Source organism: Neoarius graeffei, chromosome 4, assembly GCF_027579695.1.
Source record: "Neoarius graeffei isolate fNeoGra1 chromosome 4, fNeoGra1.pri, whole genome shotgun sequence".
NCBI lineage: Eukaryota > Metazoa > Chordata > Actinopteri > Siluriformes > Ariidae > Neoarius > Neoarius graeffei.
This window is the reverse complement of record NC_083572.1, coordinates 111,648,549-111,669,914: the sequence shown is the minus strand read 5'-3', so window position 1 is coordinate 111,669,914 and position 21,366 is coordinate 111,648,549. Positions and strand designations below refer to the sequence as shown.

Sequence of the window (21,366 nt, the reverse complement as noted above, 5' to 3'; positions counted from 1 at the left end):
CCCCTATGCTCGAACATGGTGTTCGTTATGGACAAACAGTGACTAGCACAGAAGTCCAATAACAAAACACCACTCGGGTTCAGATGGGGGAGGCCGTTCCTCCCGATCGCACCCCTCCAGGTGTCACTGTCGTCGCCCACATGAGCGTTGGAGTCCCCAGTCTGAGCACCTCTCAGTACCTCTCCCAGGGACTCCAAGAAGGCCGGATACTCTATACTGCTATTCAGCCTGTAAGCACAAACAGCAGCAAGAGCCCTCTCCCCGATCCGAAGGCGCAGAGGCGCGACCCTCTCGTTCACTGGGGTAAACTCCAACACATGGCGGCTGAGCTGGGAAGCTATAAGCAAGCCCACACCAGCCTGCCGCCACTCACCATGGGCGACTCCAGAGAAGTGGAGAGTCCAGACCCTCTCGAGGAGCTGGGTTCCGGAGCCCAAGCTGTGCATGGAGGTGAGCCTGACTATCTAGCCTGACGGTCTAGCTGGTACCTCTCAACCTCCTGCACAAGTTCAGGCTAGAGCCCTGCACTCCCGCAGGAGTCCCGCGGGACCCGACGCAAAGCAGTGCGGCGCGGGACAAATTTTGAAAGCTCATTGCGGGCGGGAGGGGGAGTGCACAATGCGGGCGTGGGCAGGAGAGGTGATGAGCTGCAGTCCCGCTAACTAAAAACGTGTTTAAAATAAAATTTATAAATGATTAATTTATGTCTATCATATATAATTTGTGCTGGATATTTTATTTGGCATTAATAACATTTTAAGATGCCTAAATTTGCGGATGTGGTCTAATCTCGCGTACGTTTCCGATTCCTATCCGCTCTTCTGTGTTTGAGATCTCTGATCATGGCAGAAGAGCAGAGCTCCTCTAGTGAAGCTCACAGTGCTTCAGAAGTAAGTGCTGCTTTAAAAAGAGGTACATTTACCGTTAAAAAGTCAAGAGTATTAGTCCTAAGTATTAAATATTTAAAAAAGTATTAACTAGTATTAAAAAGGATTGTGTATCGCACAGATTGTTCAATTTAAAGTGAGAAATAGACAGTGTATAATCTGAGGAGCTGGTTGTGGTTGTGCAGCACTTCATATGAGAGGAGAATGAAATCGCGGTTGGAATCATAACGCCACAGACTCGGAAGTGGGAGTGCGAGTGCGCAAAGCGAGAGCTGTCAATCAAAGCGAGAGCTGTCAATCATGAGCGCATGCAGCGCTCAACTTGGAATGTGTCAGCAGAATGTCAGAGTCTAAACAATAAACTTACAATAAATGAAGGATCGGTCAGTGGAGAGCTCAGCTAAGCTCAGCATGTTTAATTCCCCAAGCCAATGACAGGAACTTTCGTGAGAAATAACACGAACGTCTGCATCATGCGGGATTTGCGGGCGGGAGCGGGACAAAATATGGCAGGCACGGGCGGGAGCGGGACTGAAAATCATAATTCTTTGCGGGAGTGGGCGGGAGCGGGACTGCACAATGCGAGAGCGGGCCTGAAAATTCTGTCCTGCACAGACCTCTAGCTCAGGCTCCCCCCCCCCCCCCCCCAGCGAAGTGACATTCCATGTCCCAACAGCTAACCGCTGTGTTCGGGGATCAGGTCATCGAAGCCCCTGCCCTTCGACTGCCACCCAATTTGCATGGGGTATGTTCGGCAATTCTTCGTGGTTTGTTTGACGTACCATTCAGCCATTATATAATCCAGTCTTTGTTTATACCCAAGGTTAGATTTTAAATGACCATCTATGTTCGTTTGATTTTGTTGCGAGTAGGGATGTTAACCGATGACCGTTTGACCGGTGGTTGACTGAATCAACGTTAACCGGTTAATTATTTTTTTTTGGTTGTCGGTGAAAAAAAAAAATCAATCGTTTTGAAGCTGCCGATTTTGGAGCAGAGAACCTGGAATTCTGTGTTGTAAATGCTTGGGCCATGCCATGCGGTGTAAGGACGACAGCTGACAAATCAGAAACACCCATTCAGTCATGTCCCGCCCTCCCGCCCCAGTTAAAGACAGCTGACAAATCAGAAACACCCATTCAGTCATGTCCCGCCCCAGTTGAACAGAGCTGCCACTCGGCGAAAGAAGAAAGTGTAGACACAGGCTTTTTAGCTTACAAATTACTTTTTTAATTTTTTTTTATTATTATTAGAAGGCACATGGAGTTTAGTCCTGCCTTGGCCAGTGCATTCTGAAAGTATGTTTCGGTCTGTAGCCAACAATGCATGTTATTGCAGATCATATCTCTCCACACAAACTAAAGGCGCAGATGCCGACTTTTTCACGGCTTTTTCATGGACTGTAACGGCATTTGCTTATGTAGTAATTTTAGTACAGAATTTACTCTGATGAAATTATTCAGACACTCCAACGCCCCCCCTAAAAAAAATTGGATCTGCACGAGCCGTGAGAAAGGCGCGCCGTTTGCATCCCTGTTTAAACTCGTAGGTTAACCGACTTTAATCGGCTAATGAGGCTCGGTGGTCGGTCAAGATTTTTTTTTTAGTTTTCGCCATCCCTAGTTGCGAGCATTGTGTTTTACAATATATAGTTTATTGTCTTCTGCAGTTTCAATGAGCTTCATTCCATTAAAACTTGTTTGGTTTTCATCATGATACAGCCCAACACCTTTCCAACTACCAGGATCACAGTCATGGTCAATGGTTGCGCTGAAATCCCCAGCAGCAATTATCTTGTATGATGAGTGGTCTTTTTCATCTTCTGCATGGCTTTGCTTAGTGTTCGATAAAAGGTTTCCTTGCTCGATGAAGAATGTTCCTCTGTTGGGCAGTAGCAACTATAGATTACAAGCTTCACCCCATTCACTTTCACTCTTACCATAGTTAATCTGCCCTCGATTAGGTGTTGCATGTCTGATAGTATTACATGTGGGGCCATGGCAACAGCAACTCTTGCTCTTGCAATCTTCATACCATTTGTATACTAGACACCACCCTCTCAGAACATCGTCCTTAAAACAGACTTCCCCTTCACCCTTTTGTCGGACTTCTTGCATGCACGTGATATTGCATCCCAGTCTCTTGCATTGTGTAACACCGTCTACTAATTTACTTTCACATTTACAGGTTCTGACGTTGATGGTCCCCAGTCGGAACTTGTGATAATTCTTCTCCATTAGTGTGTCTCACTAATAAACTCTAAATCATTAATAACAAGTAAAAGAGTATCAAATATATCATTAGCCTTTTACAAGATCGAAATATTCCAGAAGGAAAGAGGCGACTTCACCTTCTAGCGTCAGAGCTCCATTAATTCACCTGACCGCAAGGTCAGGCTATCCGGGGTGTACCTGCCACACAAAGGTGATGAAGGTGGAGCTGACTTGAGTGTGAGGGGTGATTAGGCTTATCAGGACTTATAAATGCCTGGCAAGACTAGCAGTATTCCAAATATTGAGAATTACGCATCAGCACTCCTTACACCTTCTTGATGCTCTTCTCATCCTTCATCTTCTCCTTTACCTTTTTGATGTTCTTCTCCTTTTCATCCTTCATCATTTCCTCTTGTTTTTTATCTTTATTTTTCTTTTGAAATAAATGATGCCAGTGAGTGAGTCTGCGTTTACGTTCCTCTCTGGCTGTGTTTAGGTGTATGCGTGGGGTGATAACGACCACGGGCAGCAGGGGAACGGGACGACCACGGTGAACCGGAAGCCAACGCTGGTACAAGGCCTGGAGGGTCAGAAGATCACGCGTGTGGCCTGCGGCTCGTCTCACAGTGTGGCCTGGACCACTGTAGATGTCACCACGCCATCTGTTCATGAGCCGGTTCTCTTCCAGACGGCCAGGGACTCGCTTGGGGCCTCGTACCTGGGTCAGAGGGCTTCAAGTACCTTTAATGAGTCTTCTGTTGATGTGGCTAAAACATCCATTATATCAGGCTGATTTTGTGTGTGCGCGCACGCAGGTGTACCGTCAGACAGTGACCCATCCTTGCTGAGTAATAAGCTGAGCGGTCAGAGCAGTGTGAAGCCCAGCAGGCCGTCTCTGGCCAAAATCCTGCTCTCTCTGGATGGGAATCTGGCCAAGCAGCAGGCTCTGTCCCACGTGCTTTCTGCTCTGCAGATCATGTATGCCAGGTGCTGTACTGCTCCAGACCAATGGGTTTGCCACATAAGCTGACACCAGGTGTATACCTCTTAAAAATATTAGCTTGCATTTTTAAAAGTGTGTGTGTGTAGGGATGCTGTGGTGGGAGCACTGATGCCAGCCTGCATGATGCCTGTAGAATGCCCGTCCAGCTCTCCGGTCCCACCTTCCGACTGCTCGTCCGTCTCAAGCCCCTCAGAAGCTGAAGGTCCTCCTGTGGCCTCGGACCTTGAGGAGCACTCCAGCCCTCACCCCTGGCAGGACAGCAAGAGGGGAGAGGTAGAAGTCACATCATCCACTATTAATTTCTTAATGGAGATTATTAATTTATTTAAACGTCCACTGTAGTCCAGTATCAAGTAACAAAACACAAAATCTAAATGTGGGAGTTTATCTTGGGTGGGAATTCTGATCCAGTGGGTTACATGGTGCCATTTTGGGTGGATAATTGGTTACTTGATGGTTTATTATACAGGAACTGTGTTCTTGTTGCATGGGTCAGTTTCGGGTGGTAACTGAGCTCAGATTGGATAGACGATGCCATTTGGAGCAGGAACTGTGCTGATTGCATACATGTTGGCACTTTGAGCTGGGAGCAATGTTCTAGTGGTTCTTTTTGAGGAGGTCTGTGGTCTGATTAGTTAGACAGTGGAATTTTGGTCTGGGAGCTGTGGTCTGATTGGTTAGAGGGTGGGAGTTTGGCCTGAGAGCTGTGGCCTGATGGGTTAGAGGGTGGAATTTTGGCCTGGGTGCTGTGGTCTGATTAGTTGGTTACATGGTGGAATTTTGGCCTGGGAGCCATGGCCTGGTGGGTTGGTTAGAGGGTGGAATTTTGGCCTGCCTGGGAGCTGTGGCGTGATTGATTGGTTACATGGTGGAATTTTGGCCTGAGAGCCATGGCGTATTGGTTGGTTAGTGGGTGGAATTTTGGCCTGGGAGCTGTGGCCTAGTGGGTTGGTTAGAGGATGGAATTTTGGCCTGGGAGCTGTGGCGTGATTGGTTGGTTAGAGGGTGGAATTTTGGCCTGGGTGCTGTGGTCTGATTAGTTGGTTACATGGTGGAATTTTGGCCTGGGAGCCATGGCCTGGTGGGTTGGTTAGAGGGTGGAATTTTGGCCTGCCTGGGAGCTGTGGCGTGATTGATTGGTTACATGGTGGAATTTTGGCCTGAGAGCCATGGCGTATTGGTTGGTTAGTGGGTGGAATTTTGGCCTGGGAGCTGTGGCCTAGTGGGTTGGTTAGAGGATGGAATTTTGGCCTGAGAGCCGTGGCGTATTGGTTGGTTAGAGGGTGGAATTTTGGCCTGGGTGCTGTGGTCTGATTAGCTGGTTACATGGTGAAATTTTGGCCTGGGAGCCATGGCCTGTTGGGTTGGTTAGAGGGTGGAATTTTGGCCTGGGAGCCGTGGCGTGATTGGTTACATGGTGGAATTTTGGCCTGAGAGCCATGGCGTATTGGTTGGTTAGTGGGTGGAATTTTGGCCTGGGAGCCATGGCCTAGTGGCTGGGTCAGTTTAGAGGATGTCAGTTGCATGGGTCAGTTTCGGGTGGTAACTGAGCTCAGATTGGATAGACGATGCCATTTGGAGCAGGAACTGTGCTGATTGCATACATGTTGGCACTTTGAGCTGGGAGCAATGTTCCAGTGGTTCTTTTTGAGGAGGTCTGTGGTCTGATTAGTTAGACAGTGGAATTTTGGTCTGGGAGCTGTGGTCTGATTGGTTAGAGGGTGGGAGTTTGGCCTGAGAGCTATGGCCTGATGGGTTAGAGGGTGGAATTTTGGCCTGGGTGCTGTGGTCTGATTAGTTGGTTACATGGTGGAATTTTGGCCTGGGAGCCATGGCCTGGTGGGTTGGTTAGAGGGTGGAATTTTGGCCTGGGAGCTGTGGCGTGATTGGTTACATGGTGGAATTTTGGCCTGAGAGCCGTGGCGTATTGGTTGGTTAGAGGGTGGAATTTTGGCCTTGGAGCTGTGGTCTGATTGGCAACATGGTTCCATTTTGTGGCTGTAACTTCCAGTCACACTTTGCGGGGGAGGGAACTGTGCTTCGAGAGTTTGCATGATTCCACTTTGGGTTGGAGTCAGGAATAGGTTGATGAGGTTGCTTTTTTTTTTTTTTTGGCTGGAATTGTTCTAATTGGTTCCCTTGACATTTTGGATGGTAACTATGGTGTGGTTGGTTATATGGTATTCTATTAGGGTGGCAGCTGTGTTCCACTTGGTCATGTGGTGGAATTTTGGGTGGTAACAACATGCTGATTTGATTACATGAAGTGTTTTTGAGCACGCGTTATGCTGTGAATGGTGACATTTTTGGTGGGAAATGTGTTTCAGTATCTTTTTGAACACAAAACACGCCTTAAATATGACTATTTGCATGCCTTGAGAGAAGAAAAACAACTGAAAGCGAAGGGTTTTTTTTGGTGATACTTGAGCTAACACTAATTTTTGTGCTCGGACGTTGATAAAATACTCAGCCTGGTTTCTTTGAAGGTACAAATATCTTTGAGTATGTGGAGTACCTTGATGACAAGTTTGTTGTGCAGTGATGATTTCTGTTTAGTGTATATACGGCAAGACTGTGGCTGCTCATAAAGGGTGTATAAGATGTGAAAATCCAGTGCTGGTATTTTTCCCCCTCTAGGTGGCGTCCTCTGAAGATGCCATTACCCCATCATCTGCCGTGACTCCCTCCGCAGCTGCTGCTTCCTCTCGCCCCTTTATCCCTGTCACAGACGACCCCGGAGCGGCCAGCATCATCGCCGAAACCATGACCAAGACCAAAGAGGTCTGTATGACTTCATTACTCTTTGTGGGCGTGTCCTTTTGTTGTATAAAGTTATAAGTGGTGAATGTGTTTGTACCAGGACTCGGAGAGTCAGAATAAAGCTGCTGGGCCTGAGCCTCAGTACCTGGACGAGTTCACCAGTCTGCTGGTTCCTGATGACACGCGTGTGATGGTTGACCTGCTGAAGCTGGCTGTGAATCTGCGCTCAGGAGAGAAAGGAAAGGAAGTGCTGTCCGCTGTGCTGTCTGGCATGGGCACTGCCTACCCACAGGTTCTCTCACACACACTCGAGAGCATGAATGAATATGCGATGTGGCGTACAGTGGTGTAAAGGTGTGTGTACGTGCTCAGGTGGCGGACATGCTACTGGAGCTGTGTGTGACGGAGCTGGAGGACGTGGCCACGGACTCTCAGAGCGGTCGTCTGTCCTCTCAGCCTGTCGTGGTGGAGAGCAGTCACCCCTACACTGATGACACCTCCACCAGCGGAACGGTCAAAATCCCAGGTCGCACACTGAGTATCTGCTTTAGAGCGCAAATCTGAAATGAAATGTTCTCGAATCACAATTTTCCTTCAGGTCAAGACTCAGATGATTGAGAAGGTTTATCTTTTTGTTCGCATTGAGCCTGTGGTTATAAAAAAAAATATCAGTATAAAGGAAGGTAGCAGGTGTTTTTGGACAATTTTAAAAACAATTTTCAAAATGGGGGGGACTAGGAAAGAGGGGAAAAGATTTGGATGAACTAAATAACACAATTTGGAATAAAATATTTTTTTAAAAATGGAGAGACCTGAATATATATTGTGTACGAGTTTCACATGATCGAGTGTTGCACAATAAATAAATTTGTGCTCGCTATCCTATAAAGCGGTTATATAACAAGTGTTGAAATAAAATCTAAATTTTATGGAAGCTGTGTATCAGTTATTATTCTGGAAAACATCTGATTATTCACCTTGAAAGTGCTGAAGAAAATGTTTTTCCAGAAGAAAGTTACATGATTGAGTCTCCTCCTCTTCTCCTTTTTAACAATCCTGAAATTATTTCAGGTGCTGAGGGTCTGAGAGTGGAGTTTGACCGTCAGTGTTCTACAGAGAGGAGACACGACCCTCTAACCGTCATGGACGGAGCCAATAGGATCGTCTCTGTCCGATCAGGTGACTTGATCATTAGGGATGTGGACGCGTCACTTCTTGTTGTGTGTTATGAGTGAAGTAACATGTCCGAGTCAGGGTTACAGGGTTAAGAGAGGTGTGTGTGTTGTTTTTTTTCAGGACGCGAGTGGTCAGACTGGTCCAGTGAGTTGAGGATTCCAGGAGACGAGCTGAAGTGGAAGTTCACCAGTGATGGCTCGGTGAACGGCTGGGGCTGGCGCTTCACCGTCTATCCCATCATGCCTGCAGCGGGTGCGTGCGCGCGCACACAAAGCATAGCTAGCTGTGCTTAGGGTTACTATGGTTACCAGACAGTTAAGCCAAGCAAAATCTCTTTTAATTAATTAAATTTCATACGTTCTGACCCTGGATTCATGCCAGGCATATCGCGCCTCAGTTGTGTTTCTTGCGACTTGCAGAAGAAAGTTGCGCCCACGCTCGTTTTGAAACTTTTTTTTTTTTTTTCTGAGAGACAGCCTAGGGCGGCACGGTGGTGTAGTGGTTAGCGCTGTCGCCTCACAGCAAGGAGGTCCGGGTTCGAGCCCCGTGGCTGGCGAGGGCCTTTCTGTGCGGAGTTTGCATGTTCTCCCCGTGTCCGCGTGGGTTTCCTCCGGGTGCTCCGGTTTCCCCCACAGTCCAAAGACATGCAGGTTAGGTTAACTGGTGACTCTAAATTGAGCGTAGGTGTGAATGTGAGTGTGAATGGTTGTCTGTGTCTATGTGTCAGCCCTGTGATGACCTGGCGACTTGTCCAGGGTGTACCCCGCCTTTCGCCCGTAGTCAGCTGGGATAGGATCCAGCTTGCCTGCGACCCTGTAGAAGGATAAAGTGGCTACAGATAATGAGATGAGATATGAGAGCCTAATTATTTAATTTTTAATAATGAGTGGAATTGGGTTCCAAGTCCACAAGAGCAAAGAATTGATGGTTCCTCTCGTCTGGATGGGAGGGGCATACTCTGTCTACCCTGTCGGTCACTCCTCCTCTGGCTGATTGGGTACGTGTATGTGGAAGAGGGCAGATAGCGCTTTCCTCTGCATGTGTTACACAAGATGGAAGGGGGGACAATGAATAATTAGAATTTGAATGAGCCTAGTTTGAGAGCTTGCTCATTCCACTTGAGTTTTCGTTTAGCTTGAATATTAAACTGGAGTTATTTGATTTGGATCCGTTAATGAATATTAACGTGAACATTTCACCAGCCAGTGAGCATGCAGGAGAACGAGAATGCATTAACCCAGGATAAAAAGCAGAGATGGGTGGATGGAGATGGTGGGGTCTTATTTTTTTATTCAATTTGCCCCAGGTCCTAAAGACCTCCTGTCTGATCGCTGTATCCTGTCCTGTCCTTCTATGGACTTGGTCACCTGTCTGCTGGACTTCCGTCTCAACTTCGCCTCGAACCGCAGCATCGTGCCGCGCCTGGCGGCTTCACTCGCCGCCTGCGCGCAGCTCAGCGCTCTGGGTACACCGGCACGTCTACACACACACTTATTGGTGGAGTGGAAAAATATCAGTTTATTTTGAGCGTGCTTTTTTAAATTCTTTTGCTTTTGTTCCTGTGTGTCAGCGGCCGGACACCGTATGTGGGCCCTGCAGAGGTTACGCAAACTCCTGACTACTGAATACGGCCAGTCCATAAACATTAACCGGCTGCTGGGGGACGGTGAAGGAGACGCTCGCTCTGTGGTCAGTCCACCAAGCACCAGCACGCATATTCAGCTCGCCTTATCCATTTCATACATCATCGCTTAACAATAAATACACACTTCAAGGGCTGAGATGTCATTAGAAACTATATGAAGTAAATCTACAAAGTGTTGAGTGGCTGATTTTGGTGGTATTTGTTTGTTGTAGAGTTTTACAGGCAGTGCTCTTGCTGCTCTGGTCAAAGGGCTTCCTGAGGCCCTGCAGAGGCAGTACGAGTACGAGGACCCTATCGTCAGAGGAGGCAAACAGCTCCTTCATAGCCCCTTCTTCAAGGTGTGTGTGAGGTGCACAGAAAGAGTGAGTATGTGTGTCAGTTTATTAATTTAATTAATGAATGATGCGTTTCAGGTATTAGTGGCTCTTGCGTGTGATCTGGAGTTGGACACGCTACCCTGCTGCGCCGAAACCCATAAGTGGGCATGGTTTCGTCGCTACTGCACTGCCTCTCGAGTGGCAGTAGCTCTGGATAAGAGGACGCCCCTGCCCCGCCCGTTCCTGGATGAGGTGTGATGTGAGCTCTGCCTCCTTCGGTGACTTCTTTCATCCTGTTGCAATGTGAATAATTTAACGTTTCTTCAATGAAGGTTGCAAAGAAAATCCGTGAGCTGATGGCAGACCATGAGAACATGAACGTGCTTCACGAGAGCCATGAGCTGTTCAAGAGGGAACATGATGAGCAGCTGGTGCAGTGGATGAACAGGTATGCTAAAAAAAAAGGATCAAATTGTATCATGATGTCTGAAAATGCCTTCAAATTAAATACAAATTTATTTCTCTGAATTGTTCAAACAAGTTCGGGGAAAGTATCGGAGTTTGCGTATTTAAAAAAAAAAAATTCTAAACTTTTAAAGGTGGAATCAGCAGTTCTTCTAATACAGTGGACTTTTTTGTGAAATTCAGTGACTATATCCTCACGGTTTGCTAGCTCTCTGTTCTGTGCGCGCACTGAAAAAAAATCCGGTGTTCATACACAGCCCTGGCTCTTTAAATTGGAGGGAGGGGAGTAAAGTGGCTCTGACCGAGCCACACAATATTCCAGCCAGTCACCAGCAGGGGGCAGGGTGTTCGTGCTCATGTACAGGACAGGTGGGAGATGGGGGAAGGAGTGTGAGTAGGAACAAGCAGGACTGTGTTCCACATTCCATACCACTTGGGGGCAGTAATGCACCAAGTCAGTATTTGCCAACTGCCAATAAACTTCAAAGAGGAGAGAGGGAGGATCGTATCATCAGTGGTGTGTGTGAGGAAGCAGAAAAAAACCCAAACCATAGCCAGCTGGCTCTCCTGTCATCCTACTTTCCAGTGGCTGCTCCCTGGACAATAACCTGGACTACGTCCGACTCCAGCAGACTACTCGGCTAGAAAAGCATCTGTCTGCTGTAAGATTTGCATTGGTTGCTTGTGGTGTTTACATCAACACAGGATTGTGCAAGAACTCTGCTCGTTTCTGGTTACTGCTGATCAGTTTATTCACATTTTAAAATTGTGAACGGGTCATTTTTATTGAAATTTTTACTGTTGCCCTGTTTTAATTATTGTACTGTTTTGCGATGTTTGCACATGTACATTTCATGAGACAACACAGACCTACATATAGTTGTTTTATGTGTCATCATGTTCCTGGAGGAATGTTGTTTCATTTCGTTGTGTACTTTACCAGCTGTATACGGTCAATACGCTGCTTATGAAGGGTTTTTATAGCCACGTAGACCTGAAAACACACGTTTGCAAGCAGAGTGCAGTTATTTGGATTGATGCATAATTTGAAATGCTATTCTTGGTAACGTTGCTTTCCTTGTTAGTTTAGCTACAAACCTACGGTCCTCTCTACGCTCCCTGTAGTTTTGTAAAAGCAATCAAAGCAACTAACTAGTTTTTACTTCCTTGTGGTTTGGATGATGTGTTGTATGCTTTGCATGTCATTCTTTTGATGTATTTATATTATTTGTTTTGCTTCAGCTTTGAGAGAGACATTAATTGGATTCTGCCGTATTTTTCTTTTGGTTAGCTAGGGTAGTTATTAGTGTTGTTGCCTTGGTAATTTGCGGGGACGGTGCAACTGAAGGGAGGTGTGAATTTATTTGGAATATCAACAGTCTTTCTTGAGAATCAATGACTTCCCCCTTTAACATCCCAAGGAGTGATGGTATAAATCTGTTGTTTTTAAAAAAAATAAATAAAGAACGAACAAACCGTGGCACAGTTGTGGTTCTGCCTAGAGGATGCGGTCCTGAAAAATTCAGTGGCTGGGTAAAGAGGGTATTAATCCAAGAAGCAACCAAGAGCCCAAGGGTAATGCTGAACATGATGCTACCACCACCGTGTTTCACAGCGTGAATGGTGCAAACTCCCGACTGAGAACACCGGACTTGGCGCTCTGTGTCAAGGCCAAATAGTTCAGGCTAGAGCAGTGATTCCCAACCACTGTGCCGCGGCACATTAGTGTGCCGTGAGAGATCATCAGGTGTACCTTGGGAAATTATCCAATTTCACTTAATTGTTCTGAAAATAATTTATTTACTGCAAATAATTTGTCTTCGTTCGTCTATGCCAGATGTATAGTGACAGGCAGAACAATTAAATACTCTTCCACTAGATGGTAGCAGGTAGCTAATTAACCTCTGTATCTACCTGTTGTCATTCAAACAATAGAATTAGTAATGCTTCGGGTGTGATAGTGATTAGATAAATATTTGAAAAGAAAAAGTACACAATCCAAACTGGGTCCTGACCCAGATGAAGGCCCTAGTATGAGTAGAGGTTAGAAGAAAGCAAAAAAGGTGATTTTTCCACAACCTACCTATGCGAGCTGGGCTTTTCAAGCATGACTGCTATAAAAACTAAAAAAAAAAAAAAGAGTGACTCAGAGCTGTTGAGGAAGATCTTCGTGTATGTCTGTCTTCAATTCCTGCGAGTATATCAGCTTTGTGTTCAACTAAACAGGCCCAGGTTTCACACTGAGTAAGTCAATTGAGATTTATGAATGGGTTCTCCTGTCCTCACTGTGGATCTGCCCTCAAAATGAAATAACTACTCAAACAGCATATATAATATTTTCCCCTTCCATTTTCTCCCCAATTTAGTCTTGGACAGTTTCCCGTCGCATGACGTTTTCAAGTTCGTGCTTTCCTCTAAGACACATGAAGCATCATGCACTCGGAGGAAAGTGCTATCTACCCTCTTCCACATAGCTGAGCTCACAGATGTGCACGGTTTGGTCAGCATTGCTGTGATTTGATGATAGATAGAGAGAGAGAGAATGCCTCTCCCACACAGACAGCACGGCAATTTTGCTCTCCTGACTCTCCGCCACAGGTGGCTGTGGCATGGTCAGGGTTCTGTTCAAAGCCTATGATCTCCGGGCGATAGAGCGAGCACTTTCCTGGTGTGCCAGGTTTTAATTTTTTTTCAATGTGGCTCCACTGTAGGCGTCCAGATGATTGGACTCTGTCAGCAGGCGGCAGTGGCACCATCTACGGCTGGGGTCACAACCATCGCGGACAACTTGGTGGCATTGAAGGGGCAAAGGTCAAAGTTCCCACTCCGACGGAGGCCCTCGCCACCCTGCGGCCCGTTCAGCTGATTGGTGGAGAGCAGACGCTGTTCGCCGTCACGGCTGATGGCAAGGTGAGCCTCGGGAAGTGTGTGCGGAGTTGTCAGCGTAATTATGATGTGTGTTAATGTGGAAATGTGTAGCTGCTGAACGTGTAGTGGTTCTGTTTAGAACAAAAAGGTTTAAAAAAGTAGTTAATTCAACTTAAAAAATACCTGAACATGACACTGTCTTCCTTTAACGTTGTAATATTTCAAATCTAAGCTTGGGTATTTCAGTCCTTTCAAGGCTTACAGTTGAGTGCAAAAGTTTGCACACCCTGTTTGGTTTCACAGATGTTTTTAAATTATAGCGGTTAACTAAAGTATTTAAATAAGACATGATTAGAAATTAATACACTTGTCCAAATCTTTGGAAATACTGTTTGAGAATTTATAAAATGGGGCAACTTGGAGGGGAATGAGTCGGTTCTATTCCAGGGTCTCCGCGGATCCTTAAAAAGTCTTAAAAAGTCTTATTTTTAATATGTGTTTTTTAAGGTCTTAAAAAGCATTATATTTCGCTATTTTTTGAGCTATGGTATTAAATTTCACATGGGAGGTATTAAATTTCATCCGGGTAGCCTACGGTAAATGGAAAAAAAAAAAAAAACATGTCTGGATTTTTTTTCCGCGCTAACGTTATTTATTCAACCAGCGTCGTTTGTTATCAAGATGCTGAACAAGTAGCACAAGAGCCGTTGTGTGTCTAGCACTAGTTCTAATAGCGCAGGAACCACGCCACAGGGGGCAGTGTGTTCTTTTATCCATGTAGTAGAACCATTGAGAGTAGAGCAGACGAGGAAGAAGTGGTTGAACTTGAACATGAGCGGAGATGGGGAAGTGTAAGTTTAGTAACAAGTGGCTTGAGGAGCCAAAATACAAAAGTTGGCTACCAACAGCAACTTCAGAATATGAAGCGAGATGTAAGGTATGTCGGAAAGACATCAAGTTAACAACAATGGGCTGTAAAGCCCTTGACGCTCACTCGAAAGGGGAAAAGCATATGCGCTATGCTGCTAGTCGGGCAACAACAGTCCCCATGCCAATGTTCGCCTCTACGGTCACAAAAAGTGCAACGCCAGCTTTAGCGTCTCCGGGTCCCAGCACAAGTGCTTCCGCGGCATTCGCCCCAACCGCTACGCTGAAGGCAGAAATACTGTGGGTTCTGCAGACGATTACCCAACACCACTCATACACTTCAAATGAAGGTGTGAGCTTATGTTCTGTTTTGTTAACTGAAGATCAATTTGTTTCCTCACTGTTTATGTTTACAGCAGTACCCTACTATTAAAATATCGAGAAGGCAGCTAATGTTCTGTTTTGTAAACTGAAGATGCACTTATTTATTAAAAAAAATGCTTTGAACTTAACCTAGAGTGTGCTTTTTTTTTTACTGTACGTATTTGTTCCGCGGTAGTGGTCTTATTTTTTATACTCAGTGGTCTTAAAATGGTCTTAAAAAGTATTATTTTTGCTGGTCAGAAATGTGCAGAGACCCTGTATTGGCCGAAAAGTGATGATTCAGGATCGCCGTGAACATCGCAAGATAGCATTTTATCAGGCCCTCGAGAATGAGAATTGGGACCAAGTTCTATCTGCAGCTGACCCGAATCAACCGGTAGAGAAACTGGAAGAGATTATTCTTGGACATCTGGGTAGCTGTATGCTTTGTCGAACGGTGTCAGTTTCTTCACGGGATCCATTATGGATGTCGCCACTGGTCAAATTCATGCTTAAGACCAAAAACAGAATTTCCATTTCCAGTACTAGTACTGACTGATTACAGCATTTGAACAAATGTATTTCCCATCTTATAAGTGACAACAGGAAGCATCTGATGGAGGTTCCAATAGGCAGCCATAAATGGTGGAAGGAAGTCGACTCTCGATCACAGCGACGTATCTCTGCAGCTAGTATTGGCCTGGGTAATGGGAGATTGATGCAGCTTTGGAACTATATGTACCGACGACACCTAGATCAAGCCATCCCCTGTAACCGTCGGTGATGGTGTACAGGTTCCGCAAATCAGTGAACAAGAAGTATGGCACGCTCTCTCTAAAGGGGTGTTCACACGGCACATATTTGCATCGATGCCGCACCGATGTATTTTGTTGCGATATATCTTACACCGGGGTAAATTTTGTGGCGCGTTCACATGTCACAAACCTGCTTACTAGAGAGAAGCGTGTTAGCACCGGTGCAGCCCCACTTGCGTTCACACGGCAGTTTTTGCGACCGTGCTATACGATAGTAATAATGCGGAAATGAAATATGCGCATGCGCGAAAATGTACTTCCTTTTCCCGGTTGTCATGGCATCACCAAGCGCCGGGAAAACAACGTGGATGAAGACACCAGTGTTGCCAGATACTGCTGACGTTTTCCAGCCCAAAATATGTTCAGATCCGTCAAAATGCACTTAAAACCACCCAATCTGGCAACACTGGAAGACACGCAGTTCTGTTGTTGTTGATATTCGCTATTTTGGAAGCGCAAAATACCAGGATGCAAATTATGCAATGCCCGTATGTAATCAACTCTCCTCACACGTAGCGAGTCTACCCCTGTAGCGTTCAGACGTCCCGTTTTATATCGGTGCTGCCCCGCAAACTAGCATTTACTCCGGAGTAAATTTCTTAAACCACCTCCCGAGCAGGGTTAGATTTGCACCAGTTTAAGCAGCTTTCAGGGGCGACACCGGTATAACTTTGTACCGTGTGAATGCTCTACCGGGGTGGCCCCGGTGCTACACCGGAGTAAAAGTTGCCGTGTGAACACTCCTTAAGTTAAAATGAACTGCTGTTGGTCTGGATAACATCCCCTTTTGGATCTGGAAGGATCACGCTGGAATCGTCGTCACAAAGCTGTGGAATCTTTGTCTTTCTACACAGGTCTGGTCTTGGTCATGGAAAAGAGCAAACGTCAAGCCTTTCCCTAAAGTCGATCTCTCTCAAGTAAACAACGACTATCGAGGAATAAGCATAACACCAGTTATAGCACGTGCATTTGAAAAGGTCATTTACGTACACGAAATGCGCAAAAGATGTTGTCGAACAAGATCTCAGCCCAAGCCAGTTTGCTTACAGGGACGGATGCTTTGCTGGCCAGTCCACATACAGTACATATGTACTTGGATCATCCTGACCTGGAAAGCTGTGCGTTTATTCACAAAGCAAGGCTTTTGACTTTATTATCTGAAAAACTGAAAAAACTTCCACTTAACTCATGCGCTACCAATCTGTATCTAAATTTCTTGAAAAATAGGCAACAAAGGGTTATCCAGGATGCTTTTGGAGGGCATTGGAAAGAGGTCAATCAAGGTACCACCCAGAGTAGTGTTGGTGGCCCCGATCTTTTTAATAATTTTCTAAATGACCTTGAAATTAATGATAGTTCCACAACTTTCTTGTACAAATATGCGGATGATTCCACTGTTACCGCGCCTGTGTGGAGGGATAAGGATTGCGCTTGCGAATTAGTAACGCAGTTTTTTTTGAATGATCCAATTCCAATTCCATGACTTGTAATCCTAGTAAATGGAAGGAGCGGACTTTTGTGAAAAAGGGCAATGTAGAGAGCTTTGATAGGATAGCCGGTATACCTCAGGTCAAGGAACTTGTTTTGCTTGGTGTCACTGTTCAGTCTGACACCAGATTCACAACTCGTGTGAAAAACAAATTAACAAAAGCCAATGAGTGCCTATATGTAGCCTCGGTCACAACTGGCCATACGTGCTCCTACGGCTGGTCTACGTGCAAAAAACGCAAGAAATGCACGGAGGGCGCGCGTGTGATGTGCTGATTTTCGAACCGCAGACCGGCCGCAGAGGTTCTTTGTCATGTCAAACAAACTCTACGGGCGCTTACGGTTTTTTCAGGTTGCAAGACAAACTTACGGCCAACGTGCGTCTTTCTCCACAAACAAAAAAAAAACGCAGCGATTTGGGAAACGCCAAAAATTGCACGGCCAAAAAAATCGTACGTCCGGTTGTGACCTAGGCTTGTAATAAGATGGCTTAGAAAAGAAGGGTACAATCAAGCGGAAATTGATTATTTATTTAATACCATCGTACTACCTAATATTTCATATGGGCTCGCGGTGTATGGTGCCGCTGAAGCTGAACGAACAACGGTTCAGTGTTTTTTAGATAGGTGTAAGAAGCGTAGATATATTTCAAACCGAGCAATTCCAGCGTTATGGACGTGACACTTGAACTCAAAATGGCAACAAATGACCCAGTGCATGTTTTATTGTCTCCCAGTATTTAAACAGGTGTTGCATATTTTAAGGCTGTACCATACTGGAGAAGTGATAGAACAAGAACAATTCCCATAGTACATCTAGGGCATGCCAGAAAACGCCAATAAAAGATGCGTTATGGATGTGACAGAAAAAGTATCACTTTTCTTGGGTGACTGTACATTTTTATCAAACTCTGTGAAATTGTAAACCTAATGTCGAAATGGAGATATCCATTTGATAGAGGGGTCCAAGGTGAATATTAAAAAATCTTTGTTTAAAATATTTTGTAATTCATGCAGAGTTTCGGAAGGAAAAGTCAGCGTTATGGATGTGACGAAATTCCGTTACGGATGTGACGCGTCTGAAATAGACATGGCGTATGTTTAGAAAATCAGCAATTTAACCACCATAACCCTTTGAAAAACTCTCTAAATATCAGCTAAAACTATCAAAGTTCTTAAATAATATTTAGGATGGCTATTGTTCTGCTGTTTTGTGGATTTTTGCATACGTTTCTGTGGCTTGTGGCAATAATACAGAATTGTACATCATCAAAGTTGATTTTAGCTTGGGGTTTACATTATAAGAAAGAAAGACTGACAGTGACATATTAGGTTGGTTACAAATTGGCTCAACTTATTCACATCTGTAAAATACAGGCCTAGGTGAGATCTCTGGGAGTGGTTTTGATGTATTACATGTTGCTTTATTTTTGCATGGTGAGGTTGACATTTACATGGAATTGCCCAACCATATTAATGTTCACACTCTTACAAAAACAAGATACGCTAAAGTTTCGAATTTAGAAGGTCATCTGTTATATAAAATGACGCCAAAGGTTAAAACCACTAGATACCATCTCAGGAAAAAATCAGCTTTAAAACCTAAAATTAACACTCGGCGTTTTATGAGTTCTTTTATAAGCCACCTAATTTTTAAATACAATTTAGCTTAATTAGAAGTCGTATTTTATACTTTAAAAAATTATCATTAGATTTATTTAGTAACTTTATAAATAAATAAACTTTGCTTTTTATTATTCTTATATATTGTAACATAGGATATGTGTTTTTTATCTTGTGCAATAAAGACATTATTATTCTGATATTTTGAGTCTGTTCTGCTTTGGTCTTGTTCCACAGCTCTACGCTACAGGCTACGGAGCCGGAGGGCGTCTGGGGATCGGCGGCACCGAGTCGGTGTCCACCCCGACTCTACTGGAGTCCATCCAGCATGTGTTTATCAGGAAGGTGGCGGTGAACTCCGGGGGGAAACACTGCCTGGCCCTGTCCTCTGAGGGAGAGGTCTACTCCTGGGGAGAAGCCGAGGATGGAAAACTCGGCCATGGAAACAGGAGGTGTGTGTGTTGGGGGGGGATTATTATTACGTGAACGAGTCATAGGGCTGAATTTGTCTTGCAGTATCTAAATCTGCCAGCAGGTGGCACTATATGTACTTGTTTTTGGACAGGTGTATTAATTCTTTTTCTGTTTATATTGAGACGGGGCACTGTTAAGAAAATTATTATTCAGGCAGGGCTTATTTATTTATACTGTGCCAGGGTACAGTATTTATTTATTTATTTTTATTTAACTTTGAATTGAAAGAGTGCATTAATGTCCAGCCCCATCCCACAAATGGGGTTTGTTTATTGGCGATTGGGTTTTTATTTTTCAGACAGATTTTGTGTGCAAGACGAGGTGCATTTGTTGATTGAAACAGACTGCATTTGTAATTGATTTTTTTTTTTATAGATGGAGTTAATTTGTTTATTCACTGATTTGAGACAGGATGCATATCTAATCATCTATCTAGAGAAAGGGTGCATAAATTTAGTTATTGAGAGGGTCTGTGTGTGTGTGAAAGACAGAGGGTGCATTTTATTTATTTTTTCTTTGAAATTGGGTTAATTTAAGTCAGGATTTGTTAATTTTTGAACGCTGCCGCCCCCCAAGCCCGTGTGACCGTCCGCGAGTGATCGAGTCTCTGAGAGGGGTGGAGGTGGTGGATATCGCTGCAGGAGGAGCTCACAGCGCCTGCATCGCAGCCAGCGGAGAACTCTACACCTGGGGCAAGGGACGCTACGGCCGCCTGGGACACGGAGACAGCGAGGACCAGCTCAAACCCAAACTGGTCAGTGTGTGCAGCCGTGTGTTTGAGATTTGGTGTTAAATCACAAATACTCTGCCGATTGTTTGTTTGTATGTGTTGAAGTATTGCCTGTTCACTCCTAATCTATAGACCCCTTGCGCATGACGTCATGCATCACATGGTAATTTCACCTGGGGGTCAAACACACCCCGTCTTTTGTGTAAGCAAGACTTCGTCTGTCTTCAGTACGGTTCAGCAGCTGCAGGCGTGTGTAATGGAAATAAATCGACTCAGACAGGAAAAACTATTCCGGATAAAATCTGTGCGACTCAGCCGTGCCTTTGAATAGAGAATAAATGAAGAGGGAACTGAACATTAACCGTTTACTGAAATTATTATCATTATTACAAGGGTGATAATAGTTACTGTATGACTACAGCTACATCTGTAATATGCGGATTCTGTGAGCGTTTGTAATTATTCTGAAATTAAAATAAAATCTTACAATATTGTTTGAAAGTCTAGAGGAGGATATTTTATTTTACAAATAATAACACTTCTTCAGATATTGTTTTAACAACAATAAGCATCACTGTATAAATGATAAAGTGCAAATAACTGTGTAACTCCATGTCCTTGGGGTTGCTGAGACATGGAGGGGTGGGGATGCCGTCTAGCCCACAGTTCAGGTCGGAGCCCTTTGAGAGTAAATGCTTTAGCTTTCATAACATTGTTCTCAAAAGCTGATGTTGGGGGGGAAAAGTCTTTACACAGAAGGCTTTCTTGCTTTTGGATTTTTAATTTTTTTTAAACTCTTCCGTGTCGGGGCTCTTTGGGGGGGACAGGAGGTCTATTCCAACAGGTAGCTAATCATGGATGCAAACGGCGCGCCTTTTTGGCGGATGCCGCCTTTTTCACGGCTGTCTGGGGGACTTGTGTGAATCGTGCAGATCCGATGAGGGTTTTTTTTTTTTTTTTTTTTGGGGGGGGGGGGGGGGGTGTTGGAGTGTCTGATTTATAATTTCATCAAAGTAAATTCTGTATTAAAATTACTAAATAAGCAAATGCCGTTACAGTCCATGAAACATAGGAAGTATGAGAAGAAAACAGTAAATCAGAAAGCTGCGCACGTAAAGCCAATTACGTAACTTGCGTCGGACTGATGGCAATCCTTGTGCGTGCAGTGAAGTGCAGCCAGCAGCAGATAATGGCGCACAGCCAATTGGCTTTACACGCGCAGCTTTCTGATTTACTGTTTTCTTCTCATACTTATACTTCCTATGTTTCATGGACTGTAACGGCATTTGCTTATTTAGTAATTTTAATACAGAATTTACTTTGATGAAATTATAATCAGACACTCCAACGCCCCCCCCCCCCCCCAAAAAAAAAAAACCTCATCGGATCTGCACGATTCACACAAGTCCCCCAGACAGCCGTGAAAAAGGCAGCATCCACCAAAAGGCGCGCCATTTGCATCCATGCTAACGCTCGGCCACAAATCTGCACCGTCACTCCAGTCGTTTTGAGGAATTTTGTCCGGGTCATCACCGCTAATAACCTCTAATTTCCGTGTATATCTATCCTTCACTTCTTTCTGACCAAGATTATCCAAGTAATCCGGTAGTAGAGCTTTTTTAGCTGTAGTTTTCTTCAGACAACAGCAACAGACGCTGGACATCTTCACTTGG

General features: G+C 44.8%; 1 protein-coding gene across 5 annotated transcripts in view; it reads left to right on the top strand.

The window, feature by feature from the left end:
• The window catches only part of herc2 (HECT and RLD domain containing E3 ubiquitin protein ligase 2), a 162,759-nt gene that overhangs the window by 121,948 nt on the left and 19,445 nt on the right, over window positions 1-21,366 (top strand). For all 5 annotated transcript variants that reach the window (XM_060920184.1, XM_060920187.1, XM_060920183.1 and 2 more), the window contains exons 66-81: window positions 3,597-3,822; window positions 3,916-4,087; window positions 4,190-4,376; window positions 6,741-6,884; window positions 6,964-7,155; window positions 7,236-7,389; window positions 7,935-8,042; window positions 8,160-8,291; window positions 9,346-9,504; window positions 9,610-9,728; window positions 9,897-10,022; window positions 10,098-10,253; window positions 10,334-10,449; window positions 13,178-13,376; window positions 18,727-18,941; window positions 19,540-19,717. In XM_060920184.1, the coding sequence (XP_060776167.1) occupies window positions 3,597-3,822; window positions 3,916-4,087; window positions 4,190-4,376; window positions 6,741-6,884; window positions 6,964-7,155; window positions 7,236-7,389; window positions 7,935-8,042; window positions 8,160-8,291; window positions 9,346-9,504; window positions 9,610-9,728; window positions 9,897-10,022; window positions 10,098-10,253; window positions 10,334-10,449; window positions 13,178-13,376; window positions 18,727-18,941; window positions 19,540-19,717 (2,583 nt within the window). The remainder of the gene's footprint in view (window positions 1-3,596; window positions 3,823-3,915; window positions 4,088-4,189; window positions 4,377-6,740; window positions 6,885-6,963; window positions 7,156-7,235; window positions 7,390-7,934; window positions 8,043-8,159; window positions 8,292-9,345; window positions 9,505-9,609; window positions 9,729-9,896; window positions 10,023-10,097; window positions 10,254-10,333; window positions 10,450-13,177; window positions 13,377-18,726; window positions 18,942-19,539; window positions 19,718-21,366) is intronic.